The sequence below is a fragment of the Macaca fascicularis genome, chromosome 11, assembly GCF_037993035.2.
Source record: "Macaca fascicularis isolate 582-1 chromosome 11, T2T-MFA8v1.1".
Taxonomy (NCBI): domain Eukaryota; kingdom Metazoa; phylum Chordata; class Mammalia; order Primates; family Cercopithecidae; genus Macaca; species Macaca fascicularis.
In genome coordinates this window covers 95,096,111-95,123,961 of record NC_088385.1, presented here as the reverse complement: position 1 = coordinate 95,123,961, position 27,851 = coordinate 95,096,111, and the positions used below count along the sequence as shown (strand labels likewise).

General features: G+C 35.7%; 1 protein-coding gene across 6 annotated transcripts in view; it reads right to left on the bottom strand.

Moving 5' to 3' along the window:
• TMTC3 (transmembrane O-mannosyltransferase targeting cadherins 3) overlaps positions 1-27,851 on the bottom strand; it is a 55,025-nt gene that overhangs the window by 9,750 nt on the left and 17,424 nt on the right. For 2 of the 6 annotated variants that reach the window (XR_012420474.1, XR_012420475.1), the window contains exons 5-11: positions 24,858-24,973; positions 24,239-24,411; positions 20,595-20,847; positions 14,125-14,273; positions 12,150-12,270; positions 10,576-10,687; positions 9,073-9,155 (exon numbers count right to left, since the gene is read on the bottom strand). Coding sequence is in view for 4 of the 6 variants with exons in the window: in XM_045365681.3 (XP_045221616.2) it covers positions 10,576-10,687; positions 12,150-12,270; positions 14,125-14,273; positions 20,595-20,847; positions 24,239-24,411; positions 24,858-24,973 (924 nt within the window). In the remaining 2 variants the exon portion in view is untranslated. Of the gene's footprint in view, positions 1-9,072; positions 9,156-10,575; positions 10,688-12,149; positions 12,271-12,825; positions 12,927-14,124; positions 14,274-20,594; positions 20,848-24,238; positions 24,412-24,857; positions 24,974-27,851 lie in introns of all 6 variants that reach the window. The other 4 variants (XM_074007502.1, XM_074007501.1, XM_045365681.3 and 1 more) reach the window with 2 other exon arrangements.

Genomic DNA, 27,851 nt, shown 5'->3' with positions numbered 1-27,851 from the left:
CACTGAAATCATGTTCTTAGAATTATGGCCAGGAGATATTGTCATTAATGTAGACTTCAGACACTAAAGTATAGCAGCCCTATGTTTTCAAAGAGCAGAGATGCAATTAGATAGCGTTTAGCATCAAAAAGGCCACTCAATACAGCTAATAAAATGAAAGACATAATTTCTAAGCAATTCTTTATAATTTACAAAGTTTTAAAATTCTAGAGGGGAAAATAGTATCACTTTTAAGATAAATTTAAGTATTAAAAAAAGGTAAGAAAATAAGGCAAGATGTAAAAAATCAATGACATTTAAATGACTAAAGAGCTAAAGGAACTTCAAAGAATAAACCCACTCTTATGAGTACCTATCCAAAAGAGCAGCATGAGTTAACAATCTAGCTTTTAATTCAATTGTAAATGAGGACCTCACAAATCTCAAATGTAGCCTAAGTTTGTCAATACGAGGTTTCTATAATCAGTTAATTTTCCAGAATCCTAGTTGAATATATTTCATTTCTTATCTCTCCTCACATCTCTAATATCATATTTTCACTAGGAAAACAAAAGATTAGGAGGGAATTTACCTCACTGCTAAAGGTTATCAACTTATCTGCATGAATGTTTGCATGTGTTTTTAATAGTAACAAACACCTGTGTACACAGGTTTACATTCACCATTCTTTGAAATGACAGTAGTTATTAGACACTGGTTCACGTGTCGTCTCAGTCATCCTGCCTAGGGATGCAAATGTGATGTAGCTGGGAAAATTTCAGGCAACTGTGTATGACTAATACACAGTTGCCCAACAGTGATATATTAGCTGCCCAACAGTGAAGTATTCTCACATTGATGGCTTAGGCAACTATGTAGATTTTCAGTATTCCTTGGATGTCCACAAAATTATAAATTTATTTAAAAAGATAAATTTATAAATATCTGGAATCTCCTAGGAACTCTCTATCCTTCATAAATATAGATGTAAAAATTACTAATAGCATTTTAAGAAATATAATAAAGATAATAAGTCATGATCAAATTGTGTATTACTGAAGGTAAGGTTGTTTTAACATTATGAACTCAATCGATGATATCCACTATATTAACAGACCAAAAAATAGAAATAAAAAGCTTATCATCTCAAATGGTGCACAAAAGCATTTGACAGAATCTAACATTTATTTGTGTTAAAAATTCTCAGCAAATGAAGAATTAAGAAAGTCAGGAGAGCTCTCCTATACTGCTGGTGGGAAATACATTCTTTGGAAAATAATTTAGCAGCCTTTAAAAAGTTAAACATACACAAATCATATGACCATGCCATTCTTCTCTCAGGTTTTTACCTAAGAGAAATAAAACATATATCCATAAAGACTGGTATATGAATGTTTGTAACAGCCATATTTGTAACAGCTCCAAACTGCGAACAATCCAAACATTCATTGACAGGTAAATGGATAAACAAACTGTGGTATATCCACGTGAAGGAATACTACTCAGCCATACCAAGGTATGGGTTTTTGATTCATACAACAACATGAATGAGTATCAAAATAACTGTGCAGAGTAAAAAAGCCAGGAAAAAAAAAAAAGAGAGTCCATAGAGTACAATTCCATTCATATACAATTTTTGAAAAAGCACATTATCTGTACTGATAGAAAGCTTTTGCTTAGAGAAGGCTGGGGTGAAAAGGGGTAAGAGAGAGGTATTAGAAAAGGATCCAAGGAATTTGAGGGGTTTGATGGATATTTCCAGTATCTTAATTGTAGTTATGGTCTCACAGGTAATATACATATGCCAGAACTTATAAAATTATATATTTTAAACATGTATAGTCTATTGTATGTCAAATGTACTTCAAGACTGCTATTAAAAAAATTACAACTCAATCATTTCTTTGGGTTACTGCAAAAGCCTTCTAAATGATCTTCCAGCTTTACTGTTTTCTGCATAGCCAGTGATACTCAAAATTACACCAGAGTGTATGTGCAAAGGTTGCTCTCTCATTTTATTGTCATCTCAAAGAAACTTCCTCTGAAAATTTCTAATCTCTATGCCCGTTTTATAGCTTTTATCACTTTCATATAAATACACATGTACATACATATGTGTAATATATATTTCATGTGTACATATGTATATATATTTACATGTGGTATTTGTTTACTTATGTTTATGCCTTTATTTAGAATGGAAACTCCATGAAGGGAGGAAATTTGTTTTATTTCTTCTGAATTCCCCAGCACTTAAAACAGTGTCTGACACATGGTAAATTTTCAAATACATGCCTGATGAACAAATATACCTACAGAGCCATTTGCTATCCATTCACTTTCAGCCTTCTTCCCTGCATTATACGTCTCTTTTGCTACCTCCTGTAGGAGTCTGGTCAGGGTGGTGGGAAAAGTTGTAAGAAAAAGTTATAGGGAAAGATGCAAACCTTCTTGGAAGGCCAGGGATTTTGCAAAAGCTTAGGAAGCGAATTGTGGCTGAAGGCAGCCAGATTCTCTTATCTGGAGCCTGAGAGCAAAGAGTAGATAACAAGGGAATGTAAATGAATTTATCTAGATAAATTTGTTTACTCCTGTCTCCAGAAATCAACCTTTGATTATTCATGCACAGGACTGCTCTCTACTCGGGGGGTCGACAATGTTTATTACCCACATACTGTGTTTGCTCCAAGCCTTTATCATTAAATCTGTACTAAACAAATGAGAGCGGGGCTGGCTTAGGGTGGGCTGCACTCTGTTGGTGGCTGCTGCACTCTCTTGTTGGCGGTGCTGAGCCATGCGGTCCCCTAGTCGCACTGTCAGGCAAAATACCTGTGTCAGCATACTTCTTTCATACGTCACTCGGCCAGAGTCTGTGGGACAGACTCGGCAGGTGGTGCCCCGTATGAGGAACGCTGCAATGGATTGCGATGGAACCCTCAAAAACGAAGGTGAAGAGACTGCGCAGTAAGTCATTGGTGCCTGCTCGGGATTTGCAAGTTCGAGGGAACTGTTCAGGCTAGGGCTTCATCATGGGACAGTGGTTATTGGCTCAACAGAAACAGCATATAAAAGTACTGAAACAGCTGCTTAAAGCTAGTGGAGCCTCAGTTTTGCAGGCTCATAAGGGACCCAATGCAAACTGCTGTTTCCCATAACCCATGGTTCCCAGAAGAAGGCACGCTAGACATAGGACTCTGAGAACAAGTGTGGAGAAATCTTAACATCACGCCCAAGGGTATGAGGTCCCAGTAACATCTCTAATGTTATGGGCCTTAGTTAGGGCTGCTTTGGTCCCGCACTACACAGAAGAACCTAAAAACGGATGGGAGGAGAAATCATTACCTACCTTACCGCCTCCTCCTTCTCCCTCAGCCCCGCCAGTAAAGGGCAAAATACCAAAGAGGAAACTGAGGTTTTGCCTGAGCCCCCTCCTTCAATAAATTGAAAGAAAGACAAGGGATACACTACAGCTATGGGATTCTGTCTTAGGTAAGCAGCATTAGAAGGGGAGCTCTTGCCCGGTAATGCAAGATCAACAAGGCAATGGGGTATATGGACCCATTACTTTAACACTTATAAAGAGATAAGGAAAAGCATTAAAGAAAACAGAGCTGCTAGCCCATTTATGAGAGGGTTAATTGAGGTCATTTTGCAGACCTCTAATAATGGCCACTGTTATTGCTCCCCTACCCCTGACATGGCTCTCTCAAAATCCTATTTGGGTAGAACAGTAGCCTTTAAAGGGAGAAAAATTACAAAGAGTCCATGAATTAGTTGAGGAGCAATTAAAAGCCAGCCATATAGAACCATCACACAGTCCTTGGAATTCACCTATTTTCGTCATTCCCAAAAAGTCTGGCCAATGGAGACTTCTGCATGACTTGCAGACTATCGATGCTAATTTGTAACCTTTGGGGCCTCTTCAACAGGGTTTCCCTTACCCCGCAGCGATTCCTCAAGATTGGCCTTTAGTCATTATGGACTTAAAGGACTGTTTTTATACTATTCCCCTTGCAGAACAGGACAGAGAAAAATTTGTGTTTACAATACCAGCTATCAATAATGAAAGGCCAGCTCACTGATTTCATTGGAAAGTGCTTCCTCAAGGGATGCTGAACAGTCCTACCATGTGTCAGTATCATGTAAATCAGGCTTTGCTCCCAAGTAGAAAAGAATTTCCTAAATGCAAGATTATTCATTTTATAGATGATATTTTACTAGCATCCCCAACGGAGCCAGTAATTTTAAGTTTATATGCCTCTGTCATAAAGAATACACAGCTAAGAGGTTTAATCGCAGCACATGAAAAAGTATAATTGTCTTCTCCTTGAAAATATCTTGGATACATACTAACTTCCTGGTCAGTAAGACCTCAAAAGGTTAAATTAAATACTAGCAACTTGCATATCTTAAATGATTATCAAAAATTACTGGGCGATATTAATTGGTTTTGCCCCATCTTGGGCATAACTACTGATAAGTTACAAAACCTGTTTTCTGTCCTACAGGGCAATACAACCCTAGATTCTCCCAGGCATTTAACTCTTGCAGCAAAAAGGGAAATTGAGGAAATAGAGCAAGCTGTTTCTCAGAGGTAACTAGATTGCATAGACCTGCAATATTCAGTTCAACTGTTTGTTTTTCCTACTAAACGTTCCCTAACAGGATTAATAGGACAGACAGCTCCAGGGCTATGCTTCCTAGGATGGGTTTTTTGCTCACGTACTGGGACTAAAACACTATCTCCCTATATCCAGCTAGTTACTAAAGTCATCTATATAGGCTGCAGACAATGCAATCAGTTTCTAGATTATGACCCTGATGTCATAAGAATTCTTTTGAGTAAAAAGCAATTCAAAGCAATATTGTCTCTATCTCTAGATCTTCAGATAGCACTGTCTGATTATGCAGGCCATACAGAGCATGCCCTTCCTGCTGACAAACTACTTCAGTTCTTATCTCGTACTGCTGTAGTTGTGTCTACAAAAGTAGTTCACTCCCCCATACCTAAAGCCAACGCTTTTCACTGATGGTGCTGGTAAAAATAGAAAAGTGGTTATTTGGTGGAAACTGCATAATTCCCTCACTTGTTCTGGATTTACTAGCACTCAGAGAGCTGAGGTTGGAGCCTTAATATTGGCCCTGGAGATCTTTTCTGCTCAGTCTATCAATATTGTTAATGACTCTGCTTACTCTGTTTATTTATCACAGAACCTTAAGACAGCCTTCATTAAGTCCTCTCTCGAGCCCACCTGTGTGCACTTTTTCTTCAACTTCAGCAACTGCTGGATCAACATACACATCCTATTTTTAACATACATACTCAAGCCCACAGCCCACTGCTTGACTCACTGGCTAATGGCAATGAACAAGCAGATCTATAGGTTATGACATCACTGCTTGACCAAGCCACCCAATTGCATCAATTTTTTCCAACAAAACTGAAGAAACTTAACTAAACAATTTCAACTTACGCAAAGACTAGCTAAACAAATTATTTTACAATGCCCACATTGCCAACTCACAGGCACGTGCCCTCCTTCAACAGGTGTTAACCCTAGAGGACTAGAACCTAATCAGTTATGGCAAACAAATCTTATTCACATTCTTGAATTTGGAAAACTCAGATACACATGTATCCACTTATACCAATTCTCACCTAATTACCACACATGCTTTTCCTGAAGAGTCTTCCCAATATGTTATTAAACATTTTCTCTTAATTTTTGTGTTTATGGGGTGGCCCACAAAAATTAAAACTGATAATGGTCTGGCTTATGCCAGCTCACAAGGTCAACAATTTTGTCACACATGGAACATCCAATCTTCCACAGGTATCCCTTATAACACTCAAGGACAGGCCATAGTAGAATGTGTCCACTCTACCCTTAAAAATAAGCTCAAAAAACAAAAAAGGGAGAATATAAGTAAGGATCCTGCAACACTATTGGTGTAAGCCTTATTCACCCTTAATTTTTAAAATTTAGATGATAAATTTCAATCAGCCATAGAAAAGCATTTCACTAAAGCCCTTCAAAACATAAAACCTATGGTTTTATGGAAAGATGTAAATAGTAATGTATGGTGTGGTCCAAATGATTTAACATGGGGAAGAGGATATGCTTGTATTCACAACCCCTCAGGTCCTCTATGGATTCCAGCATGACACATCAAACCATACTATGGTGTCACTAGGACCCAACCTGGTATCAGAAATGAAGGAAATGACCCTGCAGGGCCAGCAGCCCCAGAGGATGCGGCTTTCTCGAATGACACAAGCCCCAGACATTACCTGGGGGATGCTGACGAAGACAATTCAGGAGGCTGAGTGAATCCTGTTCTGGACACAGACACTATTCACTCCAGATAATTTGTTCCTTACTATGCTTTCAGTTGTACATTACAACTCTCGTAGGACATTGGTTTTTCTTATTCTCTCACTTTGCCTGCTATCTGTACCTGCTACTCTCTATTAGGCCCATCTTCTAAATCCGTCTTTCTTTCACCCTGTTACCTGGGCAGACACCCCCTTCCCGGCCTCTAATAATGTAACTGCTTGGCTAGGGGGGATTAACATACCCCCAGTGGGGTTCCTTAGTAACGACACACATTGGACTGAGCTGCCAAGTAACACTACATGTCACTCCTTAATTGGAAAAGAATATTACTAATTGTATTCATGCTTGTCTTATGTTACTTACTAATTCTAGGATGCAAAGCTGGAATATGAGTTATAACTGCTGCGCCTGACAAACCTGTTGCTGCACACATCTGTACTCTTCAATCAACAAAACTTGATGCAAAAAACAGAAAAGGGGGAGATGTAGGAATTCGGTCAGGGTGGTGGGAAAAGTCGGGAAAGATGCAAACCTTTTTGGAAGGTCGGGAGGTTTTGCAAAAGCTTCAGAAGGGAATTATGGCTGAAGGCAGCCAGATTCTCTTATCCAGAGCCTGAGAGCAAAGGGTAGATAACAAAGGAATGTAAAGGAACTTATCTAGATAAATTTGTTTACTCCTGTCTCCAGAAACCAATCTTTGATCACTTGCGCACAGGACTGCTCTCTACTCGGGGGGTTGACAATGTTTATTACATACAAATTGTGTTTGCTCCAAGCCTTTATCATTAAATCTGTATTAAATAAATGTGACCAGGGCTGGCTTATGGGGGGTGCACTCTCTCGATGGCTGCTGCACTCTCTCATTGGTGGTGCTGAGCCGTGAGGTCTCCCAGCTGCACTGTCAGGCAAAATACCTGTGTCAGCATACCTCTTTCATCTGTCACTCAGCCAGAGTCTGTAGGACACACTTGGTAACCTCCTTTCCTGGCTCCAGTGAAAATAATGCCATTAATATTTACTAGCTCATATTTACTGAATATACATTATTGCCTAGAAACTGGCCCAAGTCTTATATAACCAGTATTTAACATAATCCATACAAAAGAATGGAGATATTATTACTTCAAATTTGTAGATAGAAAACTTAGAGTGACTGAACTAAATTTGAGAAAAGGTCTGATGCCAGAGTCAAAACTTTTAACTAACCATCACGCTAGTTGTCCCTTTTAACCTTATCTTGGTTACTGTCTTGCCCCATCTAAACTATCTAACTCTAAACATACAGTAAAATAACATGTCATTTCATCTGTCAAACCCATCTAGGAAGAATACAGCTTAAAAAAACATGGAATAAGCCAAGAAACCTCTAGATGCCACATTCAATGTTTCTAAGTTTAAATGCTTTATTCATAACACATTATAATAAACTGGTTTACTTGTTTTCCTATCCCATGGCTTATTATTAATAGAAAGAGCAATTCTGAAAGTGTGATAGTGAAATCAAACTGAAGAAGAAAGGTTCAACAAATATCTCAAAAACAGCAATTAGTGACAATTGACAATGAGCGGGAAAATCATTTAAAAACTGAGTGTCCATATCAGCAACATCCTGTGATAGGCACACTAGTCACTAGACAAAACTGAATGTGTACACACACTCCCCACACACTTAACTTAGTATTTACAACAATGCTGTGAGACAGATTTCTAAAATAGATCCCATTTTAGAAACAAGCAAGAAGAGTCTGAGAGGCCTAAGTAGCATCTCAGTCTCAAAGCCCTTGTGTGCCTGATAATCAAAGATGGCTGCTTCTCTAAAAACTCCTAGAATCTAATTAATCCATGCATTGTACATCTCAAGACTTAAGAAAGTAATGAATTAAAATATTTAGTGACTGCTGACTGCGCATAGGACCCTACTTGATGACGCTGGGGTACAAAAATGAATCAGATATTCCTGCTACCCCAAGGAAGCTCCACAGTTTAAACAAATATTTTAAATAAATTTGTATTTAAAATAAAATATAGCACTAAATAGAAAATTACAAATATAGGAAAGATACAGAGGAAGTTAAGGGGTTTTACAGATGAAAACTATTTGCTTATAGCTGGAAAGATAGGAAGAGTTTTAGAAGTCACTGGAAAATGGGAGGAAAGGGAGAAGGGAGAAATTCTAATCTCAAGGAAGAAAATAAAGGCAAAGAAGTAAGGAAGTACAGGACATCAATCCCATAGTCCAAGAAAAACTAAACTACATGAAGGTCTAACGGAGATAAAACTGAAAGGCTAGACCATCAGTTATATTTTCACAACTTTTTCTTCACCTTTCTCTAATTGAAACTTAGCTTTGTTTTGGAGACATGGTTACCTTTAGCCCTTTCAAGTGGTGACTGTGTTCTTTTCTATCCTTTGTGACACTGGGCCTGGGGGAAAAACAGATACCTTCTTCCTTGATCCATGTTGCCATTTTTGGACAATTCTCTCTCCTTTTACCATACGCATCTCTGATTGTAATTTAACTCTATTATCGACTATTCCTATTAGTGTTGTAGTCACCAATTCCTGGATCACAGACTCTGGCTCCCTGTTGCTTTCTCTAACATTACATTTGTCAAAATTCTTAATGATTTAGTGATTTCATAATCCATATAGCTATTAATCTTTGAATACTATGGTCTTGATAACTTTTTTCCCAAATGATTTTCACCTTCTTTCTACCTTAGCCAGTTAGTGCAATGGTCATAGTTGTACTTACTAGAAGAAAACAACAGTGTCCGACACGCTGCACCCCTTCAAGGATATTTAGTAATGCGTGGAGGTTTCTTTTTGGTCATCACTCTGAATGGAAAATAATGATGGCATTTGGTGGATGGGGGCCATGTCTGGTACACCTTCTGTAATACAGTTCTACACTAAAAATGCCAATAGCACTCCTATCGAAAAATACTGCTGCTCTAGCTACATCCTACTCAGATATCAACAATTCCTCAGATCCACTGATCTTGTTACCTTTCCTCCATCCCTCATCCTCTCTTGCATCCCTTCTTAATCAGCTTAGATTTGGTGGTTCATCATTTATTCACTCCTTAAACCCTTTCTTGATTAGTAATACACAACTGACAAAACTTTAATCCTATTTAACAGAATTTTCCATGTGTATGCCATCACTATTATAGCTAAAAAGTTGCAAGAGAAAAACATGTAACCATACCACCTTTTTTTTTTTTGAGACAGAGTGTTACTCTGTCACCCAGACTGGAGTGCAGTGGTGCGACCTTGGCTCGCTGCAACCTCTGCCTCCCAGGCTCCAGCAATTCTTGTGCCTCAGTCACCCAAGTAGCTGGGATTACAGGCAGTTGCCACAGTGCCTGGCTAATTTGTGTATTTTTAGTAGAGATGGGGTTCTACCATGTTGCCCAAGCTGGTCTCAAACTCCTGACCTCAAGTGATCTGCCCACCTTGGCCTCCCAAAGTGCTGGGATTACAGACTTGAGCCACTGTTTCTGGCCCAAACTGGCTTAAAAAACAAAGCCAAAACCCTCTTATCTTACCATCCTTTCTTGACTCCATACCCAGCACTACCACTATTTCTTATCAACACCCTTCAAAAGAGTTTTCTATATGAACTGTATCCAATTATTCTTTAACCATTCTCTTAAGCTCACTACCATCAGGCTTTTGTACCAATCATTCCACCAAAATTGATTATCCATATCCATGCCACCCAACAACTCTATGTTAAGAAAAAATCCATAAATGTTTTTGTTTGTTTTGAGACAGTCTCACTCTGTCACCCAGGCTGGAGTGCAGTGGTATAACCATGTGATCATAGCTCACTGCAGCCTTGAACTCCTGGGCTCAAGGAATCCTCCTACCTGAGCCTCCCAAGTAGCTGAGATTACATGCCCACACTACCATGCCTGGCTAATTTTTTAATTTTTGTTTTGTAGAGACAGGATCTTGCTTTGTTGCCCAGGCTGGTCATGAACTCCTGGGTTCAACTGACCCTCCTGTGTCAGCCTCCAAAAGTGCTGGGAATACAGGTGCAAACTATCAGGGAATACTGATACTGAATACAGGTATCAGTCTGATATTAAGTGGCTATTATATGTAATCCAATTCAAAATAAGCAAGCACTGAAGTCTAGTATTCAAGTCACTTACAATAAAAGTAAATAAACTCTATCTTATTTCCCCCATGGATAATCAAAACTTTTTTAAAAATAAAATTCATGAATTTATTAGTTAATAATGCTTACCTGGCTGAACATGGGTAGCCTGTAGGAAGTATTTCAAAGCTCTCTCAAAGTTCTTTTCATTTTCCAGAGCATGACCCACATTATTCCATAGTTTGGCATTATTTTTATTTACCTTAAATACAAGCACAGATAGACTCCAGTTCATACAAATATTTCTTTGGTATACTATTAAGAAAATAATGTTCTATGGAAATGTCTCTGGGGATGACACAGGAGTCAAATAAAGACTGCTTCACCAAATTTACTCTCCCTTCACCTGAACACCAACATACTAAAACCATAACAGTCTTATTTCATTCATGTTATATATTAACATTTTACTGAAAATGTTATTTGATGAAAGTACAGTGGTGTTTCAAAACTTCTGCTCTACCATTTGTATTTTTAGGAGCAAAAGCACTGGAACATGAGAATGTGTTTAAATGTTGCACTGATGACTTATTTTTAGACTTGACATATTTAAAGTTATTTATGTAGTCCATTATGGTAACGGAAACCCTGAGATTAAACCTCTGAGTCAATCTGTGTTTTCAAAGTTCACAGATTGCCGTGGTGTTCTTGCAGACAGATGACACTTAGCCAAGGAACTAATTGCAGCGGTTGTGGCTATAGGTTCCAACCACTGTTCTGGGAGTGAGTATAAGCAAAATTCTGGAAAATTATGGGGCTCCACTGGTCTCCTAGGAGTATGGTTTAATAAGCATGGTAATGAGGTCTCACTTGTTGGCAGACTTCTGAGCTGGGAGAGAGAGTAGAGTTACTGAGTTGTATAAGAAGAGAGTCATCTGATCTTAAGTAGATGTGGAATCAAGAAGTCACACAGACTACTGGAATGAGGCAGCAATCCAATAAAGCTAAACAACAAAGAGTTAAGAAATAGTCCAAAGGAAGTAAAAATTCAGGTATCTGAAGAGGGGTACTGGTAAGGGAGAGCTTGAAAACATCTTTGCTGATAACCTTTAAAAAAAACAAATTTTTGTTTTTTAAAAGACCTTTTTCCAATTTATAAGGTACATTCTACAGGACAATCTTATGTCCTTCCTTTCTGCCAATGCTTATCTTTCTGATGGTATTGTAACCACTGGTTATTTTCCACATCGTTGGGTACATTTTTTTTTTTTTTGCTGTGCATTTTATTCTACTGAATTGATGCCATCAATTATAAAACTCACTATTATTTTAAGTACCATTAAGAAAGAAAAAAGGACACTAACTTAAGATGCTTTTCACTCTAAGACTTACTTGATTTCAGAGATATAAAAAAGGAAAAAAACGAGCACCTTTAGAACCAATGAAATATACTATTCTGATTTAAACATCGTGTCATTCGAGCTTCCAATAACTGTATAGCATTTAGGGAATTATCATATATGCTTTGGGCATATAGCTTAGTATTATTCAGAGCATCTGGTTATGGCATATATTAAACAACAAATTATTTTTATTAATCTTTTAGTGAAGTACTTAATCTTGACTGTTAAATGTCTAATTAAAAACAAAGTTAAAACAGCTTAGAAATTGTTCCAAGAAATCACTGATGACATACTTTCCCGTCATTCTGAACAACACTTTACCTTCAAGGCTGACATAAACAAAGTATATTCCGATTCCCAATCCCAATTTCTGTGGAATGTTTTCAAGGAATGAGTGAGTATCACCACAGACAGACAAATCCAGGAAAGCTTTTTAAACACACTGTTTAAGAGAAAAAAAGCAAAACAAAAAAAAATTGTCTTCATCACCAAAAGCATTTTACCTTTTAGAACAGAGGTAAGAAGTATCTTAAATGCTCCTAAAATATCAGATGTGAATTTATTCTAATTCATTCTAATGATCACCCAACTTTAGAGGACACAACACCAAAAAAATTAAATATTGTGAATATGACTTTCCAGTCAACTGCATTATATATGCTAATATTGGCTATATTTCAAAAGTTCTGTTTAAATTAAATGATTATAAATGGATAAAATCAATTTTTAAATGTGACTTTTTATATTTACAGTCCTTTTTGCCATTTTCTACAACTATTCTTAATTGAGTTTAGAAAGGTTTGGTCAACCTTACCACTGGTCACATTTGAAAATGTTTTGCTTACAATTTATACCAAGGCTATCATGATATTCTTTATTTCTCTACTGTAAAGCTAGAATTGTCTATTAAAAGACATAGTAAAAGTGACTCTTCATTAAACAGAGGCAAATTACTTATACAACTTTAGGTTAATTATTTGAAGGCTCAATTCCTCACCTATAATCTTTATGATCTTGTTTAGTGTTAATAGTCTCTGAGTCTGTGTTTTTGTTCCTATAACATGGTTTAATTTCTTTCGTTTTGATAGATCCACTTAACTAGGACACATGAGTATGGATGAGAAAGAACATGGTCATTAGAAGCAGTCAGATGTAAATCTGAAACAAGACTGTTATTTACTAGCTGTGTGATCTTGGGTAATATGGCTTCAATGTTCACATCTGCAAAATAGACTTAAGAAGTTCAAGATTAAATGAGAAAACAAATCTAAAGTGTTTATCATGGTCCTTAGTACATGGCAGGCATTCAAAAATGGGTAGTGATTATAAATGGATATATGGGTAGAAGCTAAAAGAAAAGGTTTGGTAGATGGCAATAAAAAATTGCGGACATGGATGAGATTATCTGTGGAACACATGCAGTGTGAAAAAAGTGGCTATAAGACTTTGAAAAACGTAAATATTCAAAGAGCAGGTACAGCCAGAAGAATTAATCAAGAGAAACACTTTTTACAGACACTAGGGAAATGAATTTTAAATTAAAAGAGTCGATTTAGTTTAGCTACTAGGAGGTACTTTGTTGTATATTAAGGGTGAAGTGGAGAGAAGTCAGAATTCTGTGGGGTTAGGGGTGACTAGAAAATGGGAAAGTGAGAGAAGTGACTATTTCTTTTTCAAGTTGCAAATTCAAAGTTAATATTATTACATCAGTATTACTTGACCTTTAACAACTTGCTTGATTTGGTAATTTTAGTGCCACAGCTTAAGTATACAACGAGATAATAACTATAACAATGATAGTTCCTAAGCATATATAGTGTGACTACGCTTTCCTTAACTGTTAGTCTGAGGCAACTAGGATACAAAGATTATAATGAAGATAGTGATGATAGCAAGAAATTACAGATCGCTTACCATACGAATTTTATATATATTAACTCAATACAACTCACTTAAGTAGGATGACTATTATCTTAGTTCACTGAATATGGAAGTGGCAATGGTCATTTGTGACTTTATTCTCAGTAACATCCTTGTTTTCATTTGGGACTGACTCAAAGTTTGTTCTGTCTCAGGCTGTAAAATCAAATTGCATAAATATGGGGAAGAACACAGAATAAGTAGGTGCTGTGGAGCTTTCCTAACTTGTCTTACAAGACAAATGTGGAGATTATGGAGATGAAAAACCAAAAGATACAAAAGCATGACTTAGAAAACTGAACTAAATACTTAAATTTTAAAATGTGTCATACTTAATTCCATAGTAAGCATTACATGAACTGACATTTAAATTCACCTTTTTGTTGATATTTTCTGCCATCCATGGGCTACCAAAATACAGAATCCCATGCTGGGAACATATAATACTCGCTCGGCAACAACAAATCCAACTGGAAAAAAAAGGTTCGATGCAGGAATAAATGGTAATGCCATTAAACAAAGCGCCTACAAAAAAAAAAAAAAAAAAGATTTAACAATTTATAATAAATTTATAATAAATTAAGAAATATATGGGCATCTGATACTCGAATTCAAATATTTTATCATTTAATTTGAATAGTGTACTGGTAAACTATTTTTAATAATACTGTGAAGAATATTAATTTAAACATAAAGAAGGCAACTTAGGCATTAACGAACATCAGGATGTATGTAAGCAAGGTGAAATGGAAATCTTGAATTCTAGAAGTTATAATTACAAGATATCTATGAACTTTCTTCGAAAACAAGATTTCTAGGTGTGCTTGGAAGTGATTACTCCTTGAAATTAAAATTTAAACCATTACAGCATTTTAAATTTGAGAAGCATAATTAGCTATTATCTCACTGGTTTTCTGTAAAGAATATGCTTGCATAGTAAAATATAAAAACTTTAATTAATGTAAATATTCACATCTTTAAGAAAAATTAAACAATAAAGGTTCATCCAGTTAAATAAAAAGTGGAAGTACTTTTTGAAATTGTATCTAAAATAACACACTCAAACAACTCAATCGTAAGAAAACAACCCAATTTAAAAAATGGGCAAAGGAGATAAACAGATATTCCTCAGAAGATAACATGCCCATGGACAACAAGTATATAAATGTTCAACATCACTATCATTAGGGAAGTGAAAATTAAAACCACAATGAGATATCATCTCACACCTGTAAGAATGGCTATTATCAAAAAGGCAAAAGATAACAAATGTTGGCAAGAACGTAAAGGAAACACTTGCACAGTGTTGGTAGGATGTAAATTAGCATTGCCATTAAGCAAACAGTATGGAGACTCCTCAAAAAATTAAAAATAGAACTACCACGTGATCCAGCATCCTCACTACTGGGTATAGATCCAAAGGAAATGAAATCAGTAAGTTGAAGAGAGATCTGACCTCCCCTGTTCATTGCAGCATTTTTCAATTTACAATAGCCAAGATATGGGAACAACCTAAGTATCCATCAACAGATTACTGGATGAAAAAAATGTGGTACATATATACTTTGGAATACTATTTAGCCTTAAAATAGAGGAAATCCTGTCATTTTGACATGGATAAAACCGGAGGACACCATGTTAATAGAAATAAGCCAGCCACAGAAATACAAGTAACACATGATCTCACTTGTATGTAGAATTTGTAAAAGTTGAACTCACAGAAGTAGAGTAAATGGTGGTCACCAGGGTTGGAGGGAGAAGGATGGGGAAAGGTTGGTAAAAGGCATAAAACTTCAGTTAGGAGGAATATAAGTTAAACAAATAAAAATTTTACACATCTAGCTATGTGCGTGTGGTAAAAATAAGATGATAATGAAATATGCTAATAGGTTTTTCAACAAATCAAAACTACAAACGCTGATTAAAAAAAATTTAAACGTCAATTTTTACAACTTTACTACTTTAAGGAACCGCATGATATTGGAAACTGAGGGAACAAAATCAGGTGTTGTTCAGACAAGACAGCAGACTACTGTACCTTAGCATTACTTCATATAACATCCTGAAAGGTTAAATGTATTTAACTAGAAGCTTGGTGTATGCATAAAAATAAAACTGACCCCCTTTAAATCAACAGTCTTTCATTCTATAAGAATTTCTAAAATTACTAATATAACACTGAACAATGAAATGAAACATCATAAAAATGTTTAGATTTCTTACCATTCTGAAAATGGGATGACATGTGGTTTCCACATTATACACCCACAAAACACTAGCACATAAATAGCTTGTGAAGGAAATAAGTTTGGTCACTATTAGGAAATCTGTTTCTATGGACATCTGCTTCCATATTTTGTTACCGTGATTTGTTTTATAGTACCTAATTGAATAAACAAGTTAAAACTTTAGCTTCACAAGTTTGAGACTCTTCTAATGGGCTAAGGTGAAAGAATATCTTTTTCTATTTGACTTAATTTGTGAAATACAGAGGTATATACATTGAAAAGAATACTCTCTCCACAAATGTTCACACATTAATGATTTGTAATAAGGCAACACTGAATCTGAGGAAAATCACTACCATCAAACTGGTCACCATCATACCAATTTACAGGTCTGACACTTCAGTTTTTTAAAATCAAAAAGGTAAGAACAACTAAGAGTGCATAGAATTCACTTTCCATTTCCCAGAGATGCTTGACAAAAAATGTGAAACAGATAAAGTTCCTGAATATGTATGTAGTTCATTGAAAAAAAATTTAGACTTATTAATTCATGGCCGCCCTAAGGCAATTTCATTTGAAGGAATTAAGTGTTAAATTCACCCAAAAGTGTATTGTAGACTGATGCATAAGCTATACAAAAAAAAAAAAAAAAAAAACTCTCAGGAAAAATCTATAGGTCCTCTAATGATTAACTTATTCACAAGTCCTAATATGCTCTCTAATAATGTACGTCAACCTAGTTAACTATCACTATCTTTTAATTTCCTTCTTCCAGTACTATAAACTGCCTTAAATGTTAGGATATTAGTAGAAAGAGCAAAGAGTTCGAGACAAATCTGCTTTACTTCTCATTTCCTACATAAGGCAAACCACTCAGTTGCCTCAAGAGTCTTTCTTTTCTTCTTCTTCCTTTTTTTTTTTTTTTTTTGACAGGGTCTTGTCTGTCATCCAGGATACAGTATAGTGGCATGATCATAGTCTACTGCACCCCTGAACTCTTGGGCTCAAGCAATCCTCCTGCCTCAGCTTCCCAAGTACCTAGGACTACAGGTATGCACTACCATGCCTGGCTAATTAAAAAAAATTTTTTAGAGATGGGATCTCACTATCTTGCCCAGGCTTGTCTCAAACTCCTGGCCTCCATTGATCTTCCCATTTCTGTCTCCCAAGGCACTGGGATTACAGGCATGAGCCACTGAACCCAGTTAGTTCTTTACAAATAAAATGGGGATTAATAACGACTTACATTTTGCTGTTGACAAATATATGACATCTTATCTAATAAGTGCATAAGATGGTAACTAGTCTTTGGTAGGTACTACTTTGTTCTACTTATCCCTTCCAGAGATCTTCAGAAAATACCACCATAAAAAATAGCACATTTATTAGGACTATACCGAAAGTAAAGTTATGCTTAAGGCCACAGCTGTTCCATTTTTATATGCATTTTAAATTCAGTTTACATTACATGCACCATTATTTTATTTGCTGAAACCTTAATTCCCCTACCTCTCCTTTTTTTAAACTTTCTTTTAGCAAAACTCCAGCTTTGGATGTATTCTACCATTTATTTCTTTTGTCTGTATTTATCAGAGTGGCAATGCGCTGCTAGAGAAAGTCCCTAAGCTGAACAGATTAATACTATCATAAAAGCATAAGCACCAAGTTCAAATTTATCCTTAAGACTGTTTAGGATTTCTAGGTTTCTCTGGAAAGTTCCACTGTTTTTTTTTTTTTTTTTTTGAGACGGAGTCTCGCTCTGTCATCCAGGCTGGAGTGCAGTGGCCGGATCTCAGCTCACTGCAAGCTCCGCCTCCCGGGTTTACGCCATGCTCCTGCCTCAGCCTCCCGAGTAGCTGGGACTACAGGCGCCCGCCACCTCGCCTGGTTTTTTGTATATTTTAGTAGAGACGGGGTTTCACCGTGTTAGCCAGGATGGTCTCAATCTCATCACCTCGTGATCCGCCCGTCTCGGCCTCCCAAAGTGCTGGGATTACAGGCTTGAGACAACGCGCCCGGCCAAAAGTTCCACTCTTATTGACTGCTTTGAATCTTCATTACTTTTCTCAAACTGTTGACTCATGTCACTTTTAGCAGGCAACTACATTTCCTAATTTACAGGGAAAGCTAAAGCCATAAAACAAGAATTTCTTCAATTTCCTGCTGCTAAACCTACCAACATCCACATTCATTTTCTTTCTTCTTGTAACATAAAGGGTGTCTCTTCTATCTCAGGCCAAACCTGTGCTCCATATCTCCTGCTCCTCATAAACTTCACTAACAATTATTCCTTCTCTAATTTATTAACCACTTTCTAATCAACTGTATTCTTCCTATCTATATATTTAAACATGCTCTTGCCTCTCCAGCCTTAAACATCTTTAACAATACATCTTTTAAGCTACCTTCCCTATTCGTTACATACCTCAGGTACAAAACAAGTTCCCATGATCTTAGGAAAGATTTTGTTGCCATAGTATCAAGTAGCCTGCTTAACTAATCAACTTAAGTCCACCACTTAACCAATCAACATTTCAACTTAATAAATATGTTCCTGCAAGCCAACCCATCAGGGATATCCGCATTCTTCTAAAAGTCAGCTGAGTGGCTGAGTACTCCAACAAAAATGCTTCTATATGCCAACCAATCAACAGTCTCTCCCTGACATCACTCCCTCCTACCTCTGAAGGTCTACCAATGCCAGATCTCAATGCTTCCCCCAAGCCCTACATAAGATTAGCAGTCTGACTTGAAACCACTGCCTGACCAGCATAGTCTTCCCTTACTTAGGTAGGAAATAAATCAAGTTTATCCCATCCTTTGAAACAGTCAAAGTTAACTTATTCCTACAGGTTATCTATACTAGCTCTCTTCACTTTCTTATCAAATCACTCACCGCACAGAAACAAATTTCCTTTAAGTAACTACAGACTAAAAGAGGTCCAATCCAACAGATTCTAGATCTCACTTTCCCCTTCAAGAGCATCTGTTAATGTTAACCGTTTGGTCTTTCTTAATACACTTTCCTACCTTTCTCTTCATTTGATATGTCTCCTATTTAGGATCCTTCTCTTCAACATCTAAATATAGGAGTTTCTCAAGACCTAGTTGTAGATGTCTTCTCTTTTTACTGTATTTAACCCACTCAACTGTTTCCTGGGGAGAATTAACACCAAACACTCTAAGGCTTCCATTATGAGTATGAGTGAACTTCTGTGCATCTAGAATGTTAACAGCTACCATCTTGGACAGAACTGACAAAACCCCAGTTGAGAAATGCTGCTCTATAACCTCATCTACAGTCCACCTCATCTACATCCTGGTTTCAATTACCATCTCTATGTTAATGAATAAAATTTCTATGTGTAGCTTAAGTATCTTTTATGAACTCCAGACAAAAAGTGCTGTTCAAAATGTCCAACAGGATGTTTCAACAGTAAGGCAAACATGTTCAAGGATAATAGAAAACACAATCTTTCAATCTACTCTGTATCTCAGACATTCAAATTTCTCTAGAATGTAAGTTCTCTGGAAACGTGAACTGTGTATTTACTATCAAAACCTCAGTGCCTAAAATGCTGCACTGTACGAAGGGTAAAGTCTGTTTTTAATTAAATGAATAAATCAATCTAGCAGCTACAGCAAAAAATTATGTATCTGCAATTCATTAAACATACTTTCTGACATATAATAAATGCCTGAGAATATATACTATTGTCTTCAATAAATTTTTATTTTTACTTTTTTGAGACAGAGTATTGCTCTGTCACACACAGACTAGAGTGCAGTGGAGCAATCTCGGCTCACTGCAAATTCCACCTCCCTGGTTCAAGTGATTCTTGTCAAGTGATTCCTGTTCAAGTGAATCTCAGCCTCCTAAGTGGCTGGGATTACAGGCATCTACCACCACGTCCAGCTAATTTTTGTATTTTTAGTAGAGACGAGAGTTACACCAGGTTGACCAGGCTGGTCTTGAACTCCTGGCCTCAAATGATCGACTTGCCTTGGCCTCTAAAAATGCTGGGATCACAGGCATGAGCCAACGCACCGGGCCTGTCTTTAATAATTAAAAGCAAGAGAAAACAGAACCCTTACGAGTATGAAATGACGCAGGGTAAGAAAATTAAAAAAACAAAAAACAGAAAACAGTACAGAAAAATAACCACACACACACACAGACAAACACACACAGACACACACACACACAAACTTTTCAAATAATCAGAGTTCTCTGAACATAGTAAAAGCTATCTAAGGGAGTAATAAAAACCACCTTGCTCATGAGAACTGAAAAGCTCTGTATTGCTAGTTGTGTATCTTATATGACGTTCTTCTCTGTGCCAAGAAAACAAATAAAATACAGTATAATCAATTTCTTCAAAAAGTATATAATTTAGTTGGATAAAGGTAAGAAATATTTTATGTGCTGAACATATGTCAAATTATGCCTGCAAATTAACTGCGAATTTTGGGATAACTGAAATATCTTTATAAATTGGGATGCTGTTGAACAAAGGAAGGAATGCTTCTAAAAAGATGGTTTTGCTGAATTAAAGGTAGTTTCTTACTTATTCAACTGAATATAACATCATTTGGAAAGTTAAGAAAAGTTTCTTACCATTAAAACAGTCTTGGAGGAATCACCAGAGTATCTGAGACTGAATACTCCCAAAGTCCCCAGAAAACAAAAGAAAGTAAATGTGGCCAGATTTCGAATATCTAGTAACGACTCTATAAGTGGTATTGTTCCCATGGTCCAATCACAGCAGAGCTCCGAAGGATTTAATAAAAGCCAAGCATTCACAGGAAGGAGGTAGTTAAAAGTCAGTTGCCTTGTAGGAGTTGGGCTTACAGCAGCTGGGTTATCAAACCTGTATAAAGGATTTAAAAAATGATTACCAATAAAACTTTTAAAATACAGAATTATTTACATAAATAAAACACTAAACAATAAACATTTTATATATCATCTTATTAAACAGAAGACACAGATAAATGTTATGTGTAACTCAGACTCTTGCTAGAGTTCAAACTATCAAAACTTTATGAAACATCTACTTCAGAGAAGTGATATTTATGAAGGACTATTTGAAAGGCAAGCAGGTCATCCATTTCTGTTTATTATTAGAATAGTTCAGACATGCATCCTATAATATTACAATACTACAAAAGTGTTCCATTAAATCTTTTGATTAAAAGTAGTAACAAAAAGCTGTATAAGATTTATTGTTGTATGTGTTGTATGAATCACTTTTGAAAACACTCACCAATGCTTTCCTACATGAGATATTTCTTTTAGAGCTAAATGTTAATTAAAAATTATGCTTCCTGGAAAAAATTAGTATATTTTTCTTCTATCACGGAGAGAGAAAACCATTATCACCTAGAAGCTTTCTTCCCTCTTTGACTCCTAGGAAGCTAAAAACCAAACTTCTAGTACAAAGTAGTAACTGTGTAGGGCTATGTAACAATTTGTGTTCTACTTTTTCTCTTAGTAAATACTAACAAAAACTTATATCATAGTTTATCTATTCCCAGGCCATGACATATATACATTTCATTAGTTTAGTCTGTGTTCTAAATTTTGTTGGCTATAATATATAGTACTTAAAAGACCCATTTTCTCACTTTGAAATGAGTAAGTCAATGAAAAATCAAGTACTATCACTTATTTGACTTGATTTTCTAAAAACATACCAAATATCTGATAAAAATAAGTACTATTTGAACAAATAATATCATTTCAAAATTTTCATATGGAATCTCACAACTTACGTATTTTTTTCAGATAAAAATAATAAATCATAATTTACAGTTCACATCGAATAGTCAAAAAGATCTTGCATCAGTAGTGAAGTGAAATTAGTCTTATCCTAAATGCTGTTGTGGTTCCACAAAACAAAGCTTAAAAGCAAGACTGGGCTGGGTGTGGTGGCTCATGCCTATAATCCCAGCACTTTGGGAGGTCAAGGTGGGCGGATCACCTGAAGTCGGGAGTTCCAGACCAGCCTGACCAATATGGAGAAACCCTGTCTCTACTAAAAATACAAAAAGCCGGGCGCGGTGGCGCATGCCTGTAATCTCAGCTACTCAGTAGGCTGAGGCAGGAGAATCGCTTGAACCTGGGAGGTGGAGGTTGCGGTGAGCTGAGATCGCGCCATTGCACTCCAGCCCTGGGCAACAAGAGCGAAACTCCATCTCAAAAAAATAGAAGAAAAAAAGTAAGAGTGAAAGATAAAACATTTTCCAAGTAACTTAAATGCATTCCAGAATAAAACTCAAAAGTTATAGAATACATTAAGATAAAATTCACAAATGGTATCTGTTCAACAATCACCGGGAATGCAAAGAAGCAGAGAAATACAACCTATAATGAAGAGAAAATTTATTCGATAAAAACTGACCAAAGAATGACATTAGTAGGCAAGGACATTAAAGCAATAGAACATGTAGAGATATAGAAGATACAAAAGAAGACTCAAATCAGACTTCCTTCTGAAGATGAAAACAGATTCACAGGTAAGAAATAATTAGATGAAATGAAGGGTAGATTAGATATTCAGAGAAAAGACTAGTGAACTTGATATAGCAAAAGAAACTATCCAAACTAAAATGGTAAAAGATTGAGGGAAAAAAACAGAGCATCAGTGCAACAACTTCAAGAAACTTAAATATACTTAAGTGATATACAAGAAAAAGATGAAAAAGAAAAGATGGCAAAAATATTTGAAGACTAAACATTTTACAAAATTTATACAACATTAAAACCTACAGATTTCAAGAAGCTCAGTTTGACTAAGCACAAGAAACATAAATACATAAGAAACAATGATAAAGAGGAAATATTAAAAAAAGGCATAGAAAAAAATACACATAACATACATTAGCATAAAGTGGTAAGGATGATAGAGGTTTTCCCACTGAAAACAACATAAGCCAGAAGACAGTAGATTTACATTTTCAGAATACTGAATGAAAAAGTCAGTGTAGAATTCTCCACCCAGAGAAATTATCTTTGAAAACCAGATACTTTTAATCAAGAAGTGCTAAAAAAATTCCTTCAGGCAAAAGGAAAAATAGTACCAGATAAAAATCTTACCTAACAAAGGAATAAAGAACACTGGAAATGGTGACTCCATGGTTAATGTAAAATACTTTTTTATTATTTAAATTCCTCTAAGACAATTGTTTAAAGCAATGTATGTTCAAGGAAAACATATGCAAACTGCACAAAAGCTAAGTTCTTACATATATAAAATGTATATTATATATGATATTTATACTATATATACTGATATTTTTCATTTTATACATATATTCAAAATTAGAATATTCTTGAAGGTAAATTGTGATAAGCAGAGGATGTTCTAAAATCCCTAAAGCAACACTAAAACAACCAAGATTTATAGCTAATAAGCCAACAAGGAGATAAAATGAAATATTAAAAAAGGATCCAAAGGAAGGCGGAAAGAGAAAAAAAAGGGAACAAAGAATAGATGGGACAAAGATAAAACAATTTTAGCAAGATGACAGATTTCCATCAAACTATATCAATAATCATATTAAATATAAATCATGATATATCCCATCTAAAAGTCAGATTATCTGACCAAACAACAAAAGACCAAATTGTATGCACGCTACAAGAAATCTTTATACATAAATCATAGACAGGTAAAAAGTAAAAAGATGGAAAAAGATACACCACATAACACTAACAAAAGATAGCTGGGATAAGAAAAAGTGAATTTCTGAGTAAAGACTATTACTAGGGATGAAGCTCATTTAATAATGACAAAGGGATCAGTTCCTCAAGATGACTTAACAATCCTAGTTCTTTATGCACCTAATAGCAGAGCTTCAAAAACATGTAAAACAAAAACGGATAGAAGTGCAAGGAGAAACAGCGAAATATACAAGTATAGTCAGAGATTTCAACATCTCTCTCTCAGTAACTGACAGAATGAGTAGACAAAAATCACTAAGGATAGAGGAGACTAAATTAACACTAACCTTAACACTTAACCAGTTTGGGATGGGTCATTCATTATCTTTATTGTGGGGGCTTTAAGGGTGTATACATATGTCAAAATTTACCAATCTGTAAATTTTAAACATATGCACTTTAAAAAATATGTTAATTATAGCTTAATAAAACTGTTAAAAAACAAAGTAAATAAAATACTTTCTGGAACATTTATGAACATTAAAATCCAAAGTTAAAAAAAAGAATGCAGAAAACAAAGAACCAGAATTTCATACCTGGTGAATACTGGAAGTTGGGATTGAATAACCTGGACTCTAATTACAACAAGTAATAACGTACTGAACATCAAGACAATGAGTTTTACTAATGTCTGTAGCAGAGAAAATGGAATGCTACCCTTTCCACGGAGAAACTGTCCAGCAGTAGTACATAATAATGGCAAAGTATACTGAAAAAGAAAATAAACGTTTTAAGCAACAAATAACAACATATCTCAATGTTTTCAATACTGTAGTACTTTCTAATTGCAAGATTAGATACAAGTATAATTATGAAATTAATGTGGAAGAATGTGTGAAGCTAATAATGAATAAAACTGAGCTCAACAGTCTTACTCAACAATGAATTATACTGTACCGTATTATTGCATACTTTTCCAAGCTGCCTAATGATTCCATTATTGAAATTTAAAATACAGTTCTTAAAACACTTAAAGTATCATAAAATGTTAAGTAATTTTCAGTAGATATGAGGATAAAACATGATTTCTAGTATTATTGGTAAACACATTAATTTACATAATGATACATTTAGAAAATAAAAGTAAATAAAATCTGATTCAATTAGGATAAAACATATCAATAAGTAAATTTATATATTTATAGTTTGGCTTACCCCCTGGGCAATAAACACTTCATACACACAGCAAATTCCTACAACTGTTATTCCTTGTTCTTTACATAATGTTGCAACAGCCACTAAAAACACTGTCAATGCAATTGGAGTCCACACTGCAATTTGAGAACAGAAAAGATAAAAATTCAGAAAACCATTTTATAACACGAAAAAAAGATATTTTAAACTTTACTTGTGATTCCATATCCATATGAGTGCTATTTCCCATTAATTAGTAGGACATACTTTAAAATACACTTAAATTTTATAATTTTTGCTTTATACATTCAAAGCAAAATATCAACATGTATAATTTGAACTGAAATTTTTTACGGAGAGAAAAATTATTTAATCAAATACTAACTTTTAAAACAAACGCAGGGTGGTGAATATGGAAAAGAGAAATTTACAGGTTTGATAATTAATGAGGTATCAATCTGAAATGAAGACAAATTCCTGAAATTATGACAGATATCTTTATACTTCATTAAATTGATAAATTATTAAAAACTTAAAATTTAAAACTATTGGAAAAAGTAGGGTTCCATACTTTTTTTTTTTTTTTTAAGACAGGGTCTTGCTCTGTCACTCAAGCCGGAGTAAGTACAGTGGTGTGAACATAGCTCACTACAGCCTTGAATTCTGAACTTCAGGCAATCCATCTGCCTCAGCCTCCCAAATAGGACTACAGGCATGTGCCACCACATCTGGCTACCTTTTTTTTTTTTCTTTTTTGTAGAGACAGAATTAATATTGCTTGCTATGCTGCTCAGGCTGGTCTCAAACTCTTGACCTCAATCCATCCTTCCACCATGCTGGGATTCCAGGCACGAGCCACCGTGTCTAGCCCATTCTTATAAAAACTAAAATGAAAGTGGTTAACAATAGGCACTTAAATACTATTCTTTAAAAAATTTGCAATAGACTCTATAAGTTATATTTAAATGAAAAATGTACTTCGTCGACTTTAAGTAACTGTCTACAATAAAGCAGTAATTTGACTAAAGAGTAATGAACTGTGAAAGTTCATTGTGATCTTGTGAGTTTGGGCAACTTTTCCGGGCTTCAGTTTTCTTATGAAAAACTATAACCTCTTATTCTTTTCTAGTTTAAAAAGTATCTGGTAGTATGACTGTGTGATCTCAGTTTGCTTTTCTTTCTTTTTTTTTTTTTTTGAGACGGAGTTTTGCTCTTCTTGCCCAGGCTAGAGTGCAATGTCATGGTTTCAGCGCACCACAATCTCCACCTCCCAGGTTTCAGTGATTCTCCTGTCTCAGACTCCCGAGTAGCTGGGATTACAGGCATGTGCCACCATGCCTGACGAATTTTGTATTTTTTAGTAGAGACGGGGTTTCTCCATGTTGGTCAGGCTGGTCTCGAACTGTCAACCTCAGGTGATCTGCCCACCTCAGCCTCCCAAAGTTGCTGGGATTATAGGCGTGAGCCACTGTGCCCAGCCGTGACCTCAGTTTTAAGAATATCAACTAAAGTAAAAATTCAAATAATTGACTTAAATCTAAGTATAAACAAGAACAGAATTCATGAATTGAATACATTTTCTTTTGTCACTGGGCTTAATATAGAAATTCACCTATTTTTGAAATTGTTTTCAAAGTACTCTATAGACTAAAATTACTGAAAGAAAAAATAACCAAAGACAAGAAATAAACGAAAAAACCAAACCCACGAAACTGTTGCAGATACTAAGTATAATAATATTCTTTCTTTAAAAAAAATCTTGAATGGTATTACCTAGGTTTTCTTCTAGGGTTTTTATGGTATTAAGTCTACCATTTAAGTCTCTAATCCATCTTGAAATAATTTTCGTATAAGGAGTAAGGAAAGGATCCAGTTTCAGCTTTCTACTTATGGCTAGCCAATTATCCCAGCACCATTTATTAAATAGGGAATCCTTTCCCCATTTCTTGTTTTTCTCAGGTTTATCAAAGATCAGATGGCTGTAGATGGGTGGTATTATTTCTGAGGACTCTGTTCTGTTCCATTGGTCTTCATCTCTGTTTTGGTACCAGTACCATGCTGTTTTGGTTACTGTAGCCTTGTAGTATAGTTTGAAGTCAGGTAGCGTGATGCCTCCAGCTTTGTTCTTTTGACTTAGGATTGTCTTGGAGATGCGGGCTCTTTTTTGGTTCCATATGAACTTTAAAGCAGTTTTTTCCAATTCTGTGAAGAAACTCATTGGTAGCTTGATGTGATGGCATTTAATCTATAAATAACCTTGGGCAGTATGGCCATTTTCACGATATTGATTCTTCCTATCCATGGGCATGGTATGTTCTTCCATTTGTTTATGTCTTGTTTTATTTCACTGGGCAGCGGTTTGTAGTTCTCCTTGAAGAGGTCCTTTACATCCCTTGTAAGTTGGATTCCTACGTATTTTATTCTCTTTGAAGCAATTGTGAATGGAAGTTCATTCCTGATTTGGCTCTCTGTTTGTCTGTTACTGGTGTATAAGAATGCTTGTGATTTTTGCACATTAATTTTGTATCCTGAGACTTTGCTGAAGTTGCTTATCAGCTGAAGGAGATTTTGGGCTGAGACAATGGGGTTTTCTAAATATACAATCATGTCATCTGCAAGGAGGGACAATTTGACTTCTTTTCCTAACTGAATACCCTTGATTTCTTTCTCTTGCCTGATTGCCCTAGCCAGAACTTCCAACACTATGTTGAATAGGAGTGGTGAGAGAGGGCATCTCTGTCTTGCGCCAGTTTTCAAAGGGAATTTTTCCATTCAGGACATAGGCATGGGCAAGGACTTCATGTCTAACACACCAAAAGCAACAGCAACAAAAGCCAAAATTGACAAATGGGATCTAATTAAACTAAAGAGCTTCTGCACAGCAAAAGAAACTAGCATCAGAGTGAACAGGCAACCTACAGAATGGGAGAAAATTTTTGCAATCTACTCATCTGACAAAGGGCTAATATCCAGAATCTACAAAGAACTCAAACAAATTTACAAGAAAAAACCAAA